Source organism: Lepisma saccharinum, chromosome 21, assembly GCF_977018435.1.
Source record: "Lepisma saccharinum chromosome 21, izLepSacc3.1, whole genome shotgun sequence".
Classification (NCBI taxonomy): Eukaryota; Metazoa; Arthropoda; class Insecta; order Zygentoma; family Lepismatidae; genus Lepisma; species Lepisma saccharinum.
In genome coordinates this window covers 23,017,759-23,031,421 of record NC_139249.1, presented here as the reverse complement: position 1 = coordinate 23,031,421, position 13,663 = coordinate 23,017,759, and the positions used below count along the sequence as shown (strand labels likewise).

Here is a 13,663-nt window from a genome sequence, read left to right as displayed (position 1 = left end):
CAGAAGATAAATACGGTGCGTGACCAAGATGGTGTTCGAATTTGGTGCGATAAACCATACCCTTTCGGCAAATTGGCCACACGGCTTGTACTGCGCGGGTTTTACGAACTGGTAATTAAGGGAAGGGACAAAAGAGGGGGGGCTGTGAGGAGGGAATGCTCGTGGTCACTGCCAGATGTGCTTGAAGCATGTTTTCTTTCAACTGAACTAGCCTATAGTCTCCAGAAAGGTTTTCCAACTTGCTTTGAGTTTGAGATCACCAGCCCCTTTGCGCTGTGAAGTCTCCTGTTTTAGGTTTGAAGGTCACAGGTGTCTCGGGTTCGAATCCTGGCCTGGGTATAGATGTTTGTGAGTGTCCATTCATCAATTTCATCATGTCATCACCCATCCCCATCTACGCAAATTAGCCAAAAGTGGCACAAGAAGCGAAGTAGAATAAAGAAAATCAATCAATCAATATTTTAAATGGAGATAATTTTCCCTTTGCTTGGAAATTTCAGGGACTTGAGTGAAAGATAATTTAAACGAAGTCAGAAACTCATTGTACAATTATGTTCACATAAAGTAGCATACTCGTTTGAGATGAAGAAACTAACTTGACTGAAGTTAAAGATGCTATTAAAAGGCTAAAGAATAACAAAGCACCTGGCATTGATTTAATACCAACTGAGTTAATTAAATATGGTGGAAATTCATTAATATGTCAAATTCATAAATTAATTTGTTTAATATGGAATAAAGAAGAAATCCCTCAACAGTGGAAAGAATCCATAATTGTTCCTGTGTTTAAAAAAGGTGATAAAATGAACTGCAGTAATTACCGTGGAATTTCTCTACTCTCAACAACATACAAAATATTGTCTAACATTCTTTTAACAAGACTAACCCCATATGCTAATGAAATTATAGGTGATTATCAATGTGGATTTAAACGTAACAGATCAACTACAGAGCAAATTTTTCACATCAGACAGACACTTGAAAAAAAGTGGGAATATAATCAAAATGTCCATCAACTATTCATTGATTTAAAAAAAGCATATGATTCGGTCAAATGGGATAAATTATATAATATATTAGTAGAGTTTGGAATACCTAAGAAGCTCGTTAGTATGATAAAAATATGCACCAGTGAAACAGAAAGTAAAATTGGTGTGGGTATTAATATGTCTGACAAATTTACAATTCATGATGGGTTAAAACAAGGAGATGCATTATCTCCATTGCTCTTTAATTTTGCCTTAGAATATGCTGTTAGGAAGGTAAAAGAAACTAAAGAAGGACTAAAATTAAATGGTGTGACTCAGTTGTTAGCATATGCAGATGATGTAGACTTACTGGGGGATGATGTGAATACAATTAAGAATAATGTTAAAATATTTTTCAAAACTGCTAAAGAGATAGGTTTGGAAGTTAACAAAGAGAAAACTAAATATATATGCTTACAGGCCGAAACCAAGTGTTAGGTAATAATCAAAATCTAATTATTGATAACAACTCGTTTGAACCAGTTTCCAAATTCAAATACTTAGGAGTAATATTAACAAGTGAAAATTATATTAAAGACGAAATAAAAAGTAGGCTTAATTCAGGAAATTCATGTTACTTTTCTCTTCATAAACTTTTGTCTTCTAGTTTAATATCTAAGAAACTAAAAGTTAAATTATACAAAACAGTAATTTTGCCTGTAGTGTTATATGGGTGTGAAACTTGGTCCCTTACATTGAAAGAGGAACATAAATTGAGAGTATTTGAAAATAAGATCCTTAGGAAAATCTTTGGACCTAAAAGGGATGAGGAGACAGGTGAGTGGAGAAGGTTACATATTTTTTTTTTTATTTGGTTTATTTTACTTCGCTTTTCTGACACTTTTGGCTAATCGCAAAGATGGGGATGAGTGATGATATGATGAAATTGATGATTGGCCACTCACAAACACCGATGCCCAGGTCGGGATTCAAACCCGGCACTCCTGGCATCGTAGCACGATGAGCAAACCACTCCGCCACGAGGACTGGCTATACCTTACGTAATACATTAGGAGTTACGGTAATCTTGTCGGTAAGGCGTCTGATTTCCACTCTTATGTTATTGATTGGATAGTTGAATTGTTCATTTTAAAATTATGTCCACGCATTTAAGCAGAAATAATGTTAAAGAAAATACTACTCTTAATCCTTTCTACTTTCCCACCCGATTCCGGAACTGTCCCGGAAAATCCGGAACCTATATCAACCATAGTTATAGACTAACGCCAACCTTCTCCACCCTCTTTGTGAATAATCCAAATTAAATGATAGTACACGACTTCCCAATTGCATTTTCGAATTTCATGCCAGTTTGCTAATTATAGTCTCCTGCTCTAAGTGCTTATTTATTTCCGCCGCACTTCTATGTGCCTCCATGGTATCGAACCTGGGACGTATTGTCGATTTCTTTAACGATTGTGCCAAGTACATTGCATTAGTAACAACTTGTAAATGTCCCGACAAAACAGAAAAGTGAATAACATAGAATGCTTATTTCTAACACCTTGTAGCCGGAATAATGTACTGTAGCCACCTATTTTGCGCTGGAGATAAAAATACATGTCATTTATTCTATGGATTTGTTTAAAATAATATTAATCCGAAACAGGAGGCGAATTCGTTGCAGGAGGCAGCAAACTGTATTCTCGCCTTGGAGTAAAAACCTCTAGATATGGATCTGTAGGTACATGAAATAATAATTGAATCGGTCACACGAACAATCAATGTGCTAGAATTCTGTATTAATAAGATGTGGAAAAATTATCGATCACTTAACGAGCTAATTGCATTACAATATTAATCAATTACAGCCCCGTACCTGTGTATTTTGGCACGCTAGACAGGATTGTGGTTTGCCTACCACCCCCTTGTACCCTACTCGTGCATTACCAATCACGTACATTTTATTTGCGTCCTTCGACATTTTCTTCTTACGCTTCCTTCACTTTATGAAATAAGGAAACAAAGAAAAACCCATTAAAATAATATAGGTTGTATTTATATTCGCAGTTTGCAGGGCCTCCCTGATGGCGAAGTGGTAGCGTTGTCGCCTTGTAATCAAGGGGTCCCGGGGTCGATACCCGGTGGAAGCTTTGATTGGTGTCCCAGTTTTCATCCCCCCCTCCTTAGCCTATCCCTTTGCTACGGGTCTGACTGACCAATTACTACATATGAATCGAAACATCAATTTATATTATTAATTAATATGAACGATTTGGGGGACTCCGTCCACGGTCTTTGCGGGGAAGGGATGGGCGCAACTGAACCATCTTGGTTTTCTGTCGCTATTTCATATGATTCACAGCAATGATAACATTAATTGGAGACATGCTGGACTGGGTGATAAATTTGCAAACATTATGAATGGAGGAGGTGAAAATACTGATCAAATAATGACATACTGTTACTGTTTTCTATCCAACGCTTATTTCTCTACACTTTTGAAAATTTGTACATTTGCATTTGCATTGATTTATCTCAACAGGCAGTTTTGCATGCAGCAATAAATGCATTTTTACACAATTTTGATCATGCACCTGTTCAGTTGTTAACATTAAAACAAGGAGTGAAATCTTCTATATTAATCTAAAAAATAATCCACAAGAACAATTTCCCATACAAAGCGGATTTTATGTTCTGTGTGACAGCACTGTGCTCGACCCTCACTTATTATTGGCCAGCGAGAAACACTGGAAATGTGAAACAATGACGCGACGCCAGAGATTGAGTAAGGGGGCAGTTGCACGTTACACATCACGTTAATACGTCAATTTAAATTGCTAATTTTTATAATAAATGTTGTTTGGAATTCATGGTGTGCAAAGAAATTTAGATTAATTTCCCTGCTCCTCACCACGTTCATACTTGAAACCATTGCAGCCTTAATACCGCAGGTAAATTTTTTGCTGGGATGAACGCAGGACTAGGTGTGTGTTTGTCTGTGTGCTTGTGTGTGTGTGTGTGTGTGTGTGTGTGTGTGTGTGTGTGTGTGTGTGTGTGTGTGTGTGTGTGTGTGTGTGTGTGTAACGAGTGCACTCACGGTCCCCGAAATGACGTGTCAATCATACCCCGGCACGGGGCCAAACGTCGTTATGTGTACGGGAAACCGGTCGTGACACTCACGGTCCAGTTTTCAAGTTCGGTACTGAGAGGGTCGTTTATTGTCATACTATTGCGAGGCGGAGATTAATACCTTGAAATGTTACACTGTTTTGTTTACCTTTGATATGTAGATTCGAACAATCATAAAACACTAATAGCATAATATCCGGTACCTGAAAAACTTCAAATAACAACACTGACGAACGGTAAAAAGTGAATGTATATTGTAACAACAACAAAAACATTGCAATCAACAACTCTTTACAAAGCCTCCTCAAAAGCTCACAACATATACTCTCAATTTATGTTCCTCTTTCAATGTAAGGGACCAAGTTTCACACCCATATAACACTACAGGCAAAATTACTGTTTTGTATAATTTTGCAACTAAAATCTAAAAAATAAAGTATACAAAGACAATCCGCACACCATCCGTGAGTTAAAAGAGAGTATTGTACGAGAAATCGGGAGAATTACAGTAGACGAACTTGCACGTGTAAATCCAAATTTCCTTCGGAGATACCAGGAATGTGTTGCAGCATAGGGACATCATTTTCAACACCTTCTGTAGTCAAGGTTAGTACACAATATGAAAACCGTAATTTTAATAAGTGACTCTAGCGACTGTCGCTGACCCGTTCACTGGGAAAGACAAGTGCTGATGCCGGGCCGCTTTCCGCCGAGTCTCGTAGCGAATGTCAGGGAATGCTCTAGAACAGAACAATAATACCCCCCCCCCCTTTTATCCTGCCGACAATTGATAGCCCTTCAAACATTATTGAGGAAAAATGTTCTCTCTCATTGTTGTGCAGGAATGGGAAGTAAAGCACATTCAATTGTTCTCATTTCTATACCTTTCTTTTGCTTCTCACAACAATCAGTCGAAAGCAAAAATAGTATTTGGTACATTACAGCCCCTACTCTATCGGCAATCGAGTACGGGAGTTTCAAGATCACTTGTCATTTGAGTCAGGCATGTATCAGTGCAAGTGAATAGATTGACTCCTTTAAAGGAATCTGTTGCCTTGAGACTGAGGAGCTATGTTACAGAATTTTGCAATGTTGTGTTCTCCAGAGATGCAAGATTCTGTTTGCAAGTTATGTGAAACTGGGATAGCTTATTCTAAGATATCTTCAGTATTGCAGCATTTAGACACGGTGAAACATCAAAATCTGCTTAAAAAAGTTGTGTCTGTGTATTGATTGCCTAGATTTACCAGAGCTGTAGCGAGCTGTCATTATGCTTTAGTTTCCACAAAGCTGTAAATGAAACTTAGGATAATTACAGTGAACCTCATGATCTTTTCAGTATTATCCCACTACATTCTTCGGTTAAACGGATTCTGACTTCATTGAAAACCCTACCCCCACCTTAGTCGATCTTCCCTGGAAGCTACTGGCATCCCGTATAATGAGAAATTCGAAAGCACTGCTGTGCATATATTTGGTTTTACTGGGAATATTTCTGAATTTTTCTGACATGTTTTTAATTTTTCATGACATATATTCCTCTTTTTATGACATAATTACATACATATTTTACAGTTTTATATGACATTAAGTCCCGGGCCATAGTTATGAGTCATAACTTATGACCAATAGTTTGATTTTTATAAGTGAAAATCAGAGGCCTAGAGCAAGTGAAACACCCTGTAGGCTTCATTGTATGCAAGTAATGTAAATAACATCTCACCCTGGTCCTCCCTACTTTCTGCCACCAATAAAAATCTTGATGTTACATATGTACACTTTAAAGTAAGAAAAATAATAGCCTTATTTTTTAAAATACTTTAAGTATTACTATTAAAGAATATGTTTATTGTAGATATGCATTTATTTAATCCTGACATAATTAGATGTTCCTGTTGTGAGAAATAATACAAACTTCCTTACATTACTTACCATAAGCTTTCTTCTTGTATTCACATTCATGTTGTAAACACACAGTATTGCCAGGTCGAACTTTGGTTTTTAACGTGCATATAGATGCTAATTTCCACTAGGATTAAACTTCCTTTATTTTGTGTTTTCATCCGTATTTATGATTTTCATTTTATTTTTGGGAATTGAAGTTTCCATTTTTTTAAGAGCTGTAAATTATTTTCATTATTTTAATTTGTTTTTCTTCAATTTGTTTGGGAAATATATGGTTTTTGCTTATTTTATTGTTCAAGGTTGTCTGATCGTTGTGCAATAAGGGAGACCCTAACTTCACTTGTCTTCCTTATCAAACAACCTTGCATTGTGATGTTTCTCGAGGAATGCCTACGTTGTTAGGTTAGGTCCATTAGGTGGGTTCTCTTAGCATAAATACACTGTAAATGTATTATTTATGCTAAGATAACTAAACCCATACATAACAAATTAGACATTTAACTTACATATTCATGCAAATGAGGCTCATTATGTTTAATTTTTAATTGAGGTTCCTCAAACTTAAAACCTGTTTCTTTCCACTTCCAATTGTTTCCTCACCATAAATCCTACATTTCTGGAATCCTTGAGTCATACTCTTTCCAACGATGTATCATACATATTTGTATTAGGAAGGGTCAATTCAATATCCTTACCATGATATCAAAATAACAGTAATCTCTTAAATTGCTTCTTGATTTTATAGTCATGCTTAGATAATCAGAAATAAGCCCTCCCCGATGGTGCAGTGGTTGCATCATCGTCTTGTAATCAAGGAGTCCCGGGTTCGATACCCGGTGGAGGCACAAGTGGTTCGGATCCCACTTTAAACTGTAGGTCCAGTCCCGATTAGCCTTACTGTGCATAAAGTGGACTTAAAACACCAAATCAACAACAATAATAATCAGAAATAAGATTTTGGTGCTACTCATGGAGGACACCCCAGTTTGCCCCCTCCCCCCCTTAGGGCAGTGCCCCAACCCAGGCAGTCACCCAGTCCTTAAGCTGCCCCCTGTCCTCAGGGCAATTTTATTATTCCAGAATTGCAGGATATAAATCACTGGCTATGGCTTATTGTTCCATTTTTACAATTTTTTCCTATGGCTGCATGGGAAACCTAATTGTCAACTCAGGTTTTTGCCCCAGCATGAGTAAGAGTGTTTCTTTATTAATTCGGTCTCCATTAATTTCATCGTCTTTGTCATGATTAGTTTTTACACCAGGGTCTGACAGACGCTGTCATTATATTCTGTCTTGGATTGTCATAAAGTAATATAAAATGTGGGAAATGTTCTAGAATGCTGTTGAAGCGACAATGCTAATGCTTAACGTAACACACAAATTACATCAATAATTAGACAATAGAAATGTAGATTTCAGTACACAAAATATTGTAACTTACTCTGTACACTAGGGTCTGACAGACCCTGTGAGATGCAACAAAAAGTCCAATGAACTGGTTCTATTTCAAGCTGCAGAATGCTGCACTCTCACCTGCTAACACATCTGACACCAAACTGAATGGAACTTAGGCAACAATGACCTGCATGGTCTAGTGCGCATGTGTGCAGAAATATATTAATGGTACAAACAACAAAGTTAGTAATAAGGTGTATTTTATACAGCGTATATTGATACACCTGTAGATTGAATTATATCTTCTGCAAATATGCTGTATAAAGAAACAAACTGCCATAGTACTAAGTGAGGTGAGTATAGAAATAGAGGGTTAATACCTAACAAAATAAAACCAAGAGTTACAATGGATAAATATGTTATCCTTTAGGTAAATGTCACAGAATTTCAGAATTGGTTGTTTTCTTTTTTCCCCCTTGTATTGTAAGTGCACAATGCATGGAATACACAATTTTTACTATTACTTACCTTTGTTTCAGATCTCAACATGGCGTTTCTTGCATCTTCTGCTAGTTCTGCAGGAATGTGTGCTTTGTCTGGTGCTGATTGTATACGATCCAGTGCCTTGTGTGGAAATGTACCTGAAGAGTATGATTCCGTTGAACGACTAGCAATGATATATCTTTTTACACGTGACTTGGAGAACACTATTATAAATTCAAATGGAAAGGTTCACTTGCAGCATTGGGATATGGTGTTCTATTTTAAAAAAGATAAAAGCTGGAGAACTACTGCAGGTAATTTTATAACTTCTACATGGTACCCTTGAACCGCTTGGAGAAAGTGAAATCTTTTGAATGGTTTATGAAGATTATGTTATGAACATATTCTGTTGTTTTTAGCTTGTGGAAATGTGTTAGACCATGAAATGCCCCGTACTGCACACACGCCCTCGGCACAATGTTGCAGTTGCGGTAAACCCAGAATCGTACCTGACTACAACATGCCGGGTTCGACGTTGTGACGGTGAACATTATTCAATTTTACCCATGATGTTATCTCTTCTCTAGCCAGAGATATGATGTTCTTATACACTCGGGGTTTGTGTATATATGTATATATATAATGAATGAAAGTTAGCGTCAACTTAACAAGTTTATTACACTGGGGTGAAATTAGATATCCGCACAAAAAAAAGTCACAATATCTCCTGATACGATTTCACTCCATACGATTTCACTGCACTTTGCCGTTCCTGAAGTGCCAGGTTCGAATCTCCTCAGGCATCTTGGAGAGGGAGGACAGGGACCAGTGCTCGAAAAATCTTCTTCGGAGCTAGGGGCCAGCTCTGAAAATCAGGTGCCAGGAAACCACCTACTAGCAATTGTGCATACTATAAGAAGCTGAGCCGGCCCCCGTGGCAGAGTGGTTAGCATATTGCGGTACAATGCCAGGGGTCCTGGGTTCGAATTCCAGCCTGGGCATGGATGTTTGTGAGTGTTCATTCATCAGTTTCATCATATCATCACTCATCATCTTTGCAAATTCACCAAAAGTGGCAAAAAAAAAGCGAAGTAAAATAAAGCAAATCAATAAAAATCAATCAATCTATAAGAAGCTGAGCACCACCATATTCAAAACATTGCTAAATCATGTGAGAAAGTGGGAAATGGGGTTGGGAAACAAAGAGTAAGAAATTTTTACTGATTCTATGGAATGTTCACAGCGTTAATAAAATAATCATTTGCTAACTTACGCTGTACTGCAATTTGAACATAGAATTTTCAAAATTTTGTACATGCAATATTACAGCAAGAGATTACAGTTGCCAGGCTGAAATTTTTAGTCACCATGGCGACCTGGCGACCGAGATTTTTCGAGCCCTGACGGACCATTCAATTTTTTTCGCTTTAGAGAATAAAGGACCTTATTTTTCTGTTAGGGCATTGGGTCGCCTCTGTGTTGACATGGGGACAATAGGGCATTAATTTAACGCCTCAAAGAACAATTAAATCTGCCTTCCTATTAAAGAGTAATATTACCAAGTAACCGATATTTATTATTAGCTTATAATGGATAAAGCTTAGTTGAACGTTATTTACTTTAATTAATTACTTTAATAAATCTAAGCTATAGAAAGTAATTAAACACTGCTTATTTTTCCCTTAATGAAAAATTAACTATCGATGAACATCACCCTTCGTATAATCTACCTGGTAGGACAAGAAATATTGCTATCTCTTGTATATTCTACCAGAGTAGGTCAAGAGATGAAGTCATTTTTGAATCGACTGTTGTGAAATGTATAATCTACTAGTAGGCCAAATAATATGGATACCCTTCATATAATCTACTAGTAGGCCGTCTCCCAACAGTAATTATATCCACGAGCTAAACTGTAGCTTAGAACAATGCATATGTTCTACCTGGTAGGCTGAGAAATATTGCTATCGCTCGTATAATCTACCAGAGCAGGCCACACTGTAAAAACCCCTCTTGTAATCTTAAGCACCCGTGTGCTAGCAATGCTGGACTGTTTGCGGGAGAAGAGCTCGACCAAGAGTCTTTGAAGAGTCAACACAGAACTAACTGGCCGGAACCGCGTCGCTGCTTATATACAATTCTGAGCGCAGCGCAAGCACCTCTAGTGAATACTCATGAACTACAAGAGCGCTGCTTAACATTGAGTGCCACCTATACAGGTTAACAAAGAAGTATTAGAACAATAACGCTCCCTAGTGAGATATGGTAGAACTATGTTTCTACCAAGCATAGCAGTGAAATCATATGCAGAAGCGATAACGAAACAGATAAGATTACACAATGCTATTCAACAATAAAATGAACAAATACGTAACTTTGTAACAATCTAGCGGGATCGTTGCAACCCACTTTAGATTAAAGCATTTTTCTTAATGTTTATGCCATGGCCAAAATGCTACCGTGTAAAGTGAAATATTTTATGGCATTTCAGATGCCATGGCATTTCTCAAGGATAGAATCTGCTCTATTTCCCTAGCATTTTTGGAAGCAAAGTATGTCTTGTTACCTTGAGCGTGAAGCAGAATAGCCCGAAGGCTTTGCTCAAGTGAATATAGCACCCAACATGACATTCTGCAACAGCAGCAGATGTGACAGTCACTATTTCATAAATGTATCATAAAATAAAGTAAATCAAACACAAAGGACTGAAAACTTATGAAACCAAAATTGAAGTGAATTTATCATTAGGAGTGTTAGGTTTGGTGCTGACAGCAATTTTTGACACTTTTGTTAAGTTAGGAGTACTAAGTTCGATGGTGCGATCCGATCTTTTGCATGTGTTCTTTAGCAATTTGAGTGTGCATACAACTGGGATTTTACTAATAAAAAGTGGCGAAAGTTGATGAAAGAGATGGCAGGTGTTTACTGACGTGGGCCATATTTGGGATGAAATATCTCCTTTGTGTTTTCCGCATACTGTAACCAATTTTATATTACTTCAAACATCAAAATCTATTGATTAAAAAAAAATCAATGTAATTCTCGAGGGGGTAAAGTGGGTCAACGGCTTCCTTCTATATTTTGTACCGATCATAAATGTAATGTGTTTTACATGAATCAGTCATTTTAATTAACAGTGAACTAATAATAATAATAATAATAAAAACAGACAAATAGTAGTGTCCAGTTGCAACAAAGTGGTGAATAATTTTAAAAGAGTGTTTGAGTCGCTATTTCTAACATGAATAAAGATTTATGGTTTTGTATGTGTATAATTGCGGAATTCATGGTAACTGTTTTTACCTGACAAACAGGTGGCAACACTGCAGTGTTAGAATACATGTTACCGTCCATTGGCTGTGTGCTTTACTGAGCAATCGAACAGATAGGGTGTTGCCTGCATGGTGGAGATGGTCTTGGAACACCCTACATATTTGCCAGCCCTCAGTTCATGCGGAATTGATTTGATTCCCAAAGTAAAGAAGGAGCCTCACTGATGTGATAGTGGTCACCTTGTGATCAAGTGATCCTGGGTTTGATGCCTTGTGGAGGTGCAGAGTGGTTCGGATCCCACTTTAACTGTAGGTCTAGGTGGCATTTTGGCAAGAGATGCAACACATTGATGGTTCACATGCAGCCAATGGTATTCACTGCCTTCTTCATCACTGGTAGTGTACCATGGGCAATCTGGGAGACTACTTTGAGGAGCTATTGGTTTGTATTGAGTGTTACTGTGTATACTGTCTTCACACATTGTATGTTTGTCTTCTGAAGTGGTGACAGTCTTATAGCACAAGTTTCTAACGTCCCCTTGACCCAGAAGCACAGCTGATATGCTTTCCAATATGTACTCTGAAAATGCAGTGTTGCCATCTGTTTGACAGGGAGAATGCAACACAGCCTAAGTTGATAAAATGATCGTACCAGGATTTGACAGTGTTTGCTTGAGACTGACCTTCCTGATATGAGTTCTGAAATGCCGTTGAACAGAAACTACGTTCTGTTCAACGGCATTTGAACAGAACAGAGGATCTGTCCACTAAAGATTAAAGAATATGGCTGCTTTTTACCTCACATGACAAATTCCAACATGAATATGGATACAATTAATCGAAAAAACAAATGTTATGTGCAACACATTGAATCATTATACACTTGTTTCTTCCTTAGGATATTGTGGCGATGACAATGAGATCGTTCCATCATACTCCAAGGAACCGCCACGTGAAGAAGGGACCTTCTATGAAGTCGAAGAGATAAAAATCTCCCCAGAACAGATCAGGCAATATGTTCTTGCGAACGAATACAACGGGAAGCCATATTGGGCAGCCTCCCAGAACTGCCAGGACTGGGTCCGTGGTCTAGCAAAATTTCTAGGAGAGCAGATTGAGACGAAGGTGAGGCAGTTCCATACCTTGAAGGAAACAAACCCATTGCTTGCTGCGCTGGGAACTTCGTCGAGTGCTTCATCCAATGCAACTTCACGTTTTTTCAAGTCGCTTGGTAGCAGTTGTGATTCTTGATAACTTTGTGATTCTTCACATGATGAAAGAAGTGATGGAGATATGACTGCAATACAAATACTGCCACCAATTTTACCTTTATTTTAAGGCCTGTTTTAGACGAAAGAATTTTTTTTTTTTTTTTTTTGCATGTTTCTTAACATTTTCTGCTCTGATCAAATTCTACTGTGTTCACTGAAGATCATTTTAATGCTGTGGCATTTCTCACAGATATAATTAGTCCTAATGTTCTTAGCATTCTGCATTCCACAACCAATCAGAAGTGAGCATGAGTGCAGATGTGATGGCGGCCAAGTGAAATGTAAACAATGTATTGTTTCAAAATTTTAACAGCTGGTAACTATTTAACCAAGAGTATCTCACCTAAAATCAGTGAATACATAACTTTATAGCGCACACAGTACACATATGGAAGAATAAATTAGTAGTTTCAGTTGTAAACAGCAGGTGCTGGCTCATGGACAAAATACCTCAATATATAGATGAGATTGACAGTTACTTAACGTTACAAAGATGAGAGTTTGTTTGTTTACATGATATCTTGTCAATTAAATAACCATTTCCTGTTTTTACATTTATTAGTTATCAAATGAAAACTGCCTAACTCATATACCTTTTGTGCTGTATATATTGTCTAACTTTCTCTGCACACATCATATCGCAGTTGCAAATGCTAACCAGAATATTATGTGAAATGCTTCTCCATAAAGTAGTGTTTGCTATAAAGATTGCTACAAGATATTTGGAAGCATTTATTCTAGCAAAAATGTTAGAGGATATGCTTCCGTCTAAAATGGGCTCAAGTGTTTTGATTTTGGAAGTAATTTTAATAAAATATGTTAGAAAGAGATGTAGACGCAGAAACACATTTTACAACTATATTTTCTTAATATATTTGCATGTATGTGTATTATAGGTAAAATTATATCTTCTAACAAAGTTGCTACTGGATAGGGACATATCCAAATTAAACACTTTTACATGAAGTTATTAATTTTTTAGAGAAATGAATGAACAATCATTGTACACTGATGCATTTATCAAGTGCATGTATTTTATCATGTTCGTAAAACTATTTTGTTTAATTTGTGTTGACATAAGACTTGCTCAAGAGTGGAATTACATATCAAACTTTTATGCAGGAAAAATATTTATATTGACTGCACACATGGACTGTAGATAATTTTTTATAACCATTTTGACGTATATTGTAAAATATGAATAAGAAGAAATCAGAATGAATATTATGAGAAATGA

At 37.0% G+C, this 13,663-nt stretch overlaps 1 protein-coding gene across 1 annotated transcript; it reads left to right on the top strand.

The window, feature by feature from the left end:
* Nucleotides 1–7,943: 7,943 nt before the first annotated feature.
* LOC146004238 (uncharacterized) lies at nucleotides 7,944–13,663 on the top strand. The gene is made up of 2 exons (XM_083142920.1): nucleotides 7,944–8,197; nucleotides 12,054–13,663. The coding sequence occupies exons 1-2, from the start codon at nucleotides 7,948–7,950 to the stop codon at nucleotides 12,404–12,406; spliced, it is 603 nt and encodes a 200-aa protein (XP_082999046.1). The 5' UTR covers nucleotides 7,944–7,947; the 3' UTR covers nucleotides 12,407–13,663.

Coding starts and splice junctions, on each gene's coding strand:
- LOC146004238 (XM_083142920.1), top strand. CDS start 7,948: ATGGCGTTTCTTGCATCTTCTGCTAGTTCTGCAGGAATGTGTGCTTTG. Junction 8,198..12,053: donor AAGCTGGAGAACTACTGCAG/GTAATTTTATAA, acceptor TTTCTTCCTTAG/GATATTGTGGCGATGACAAT.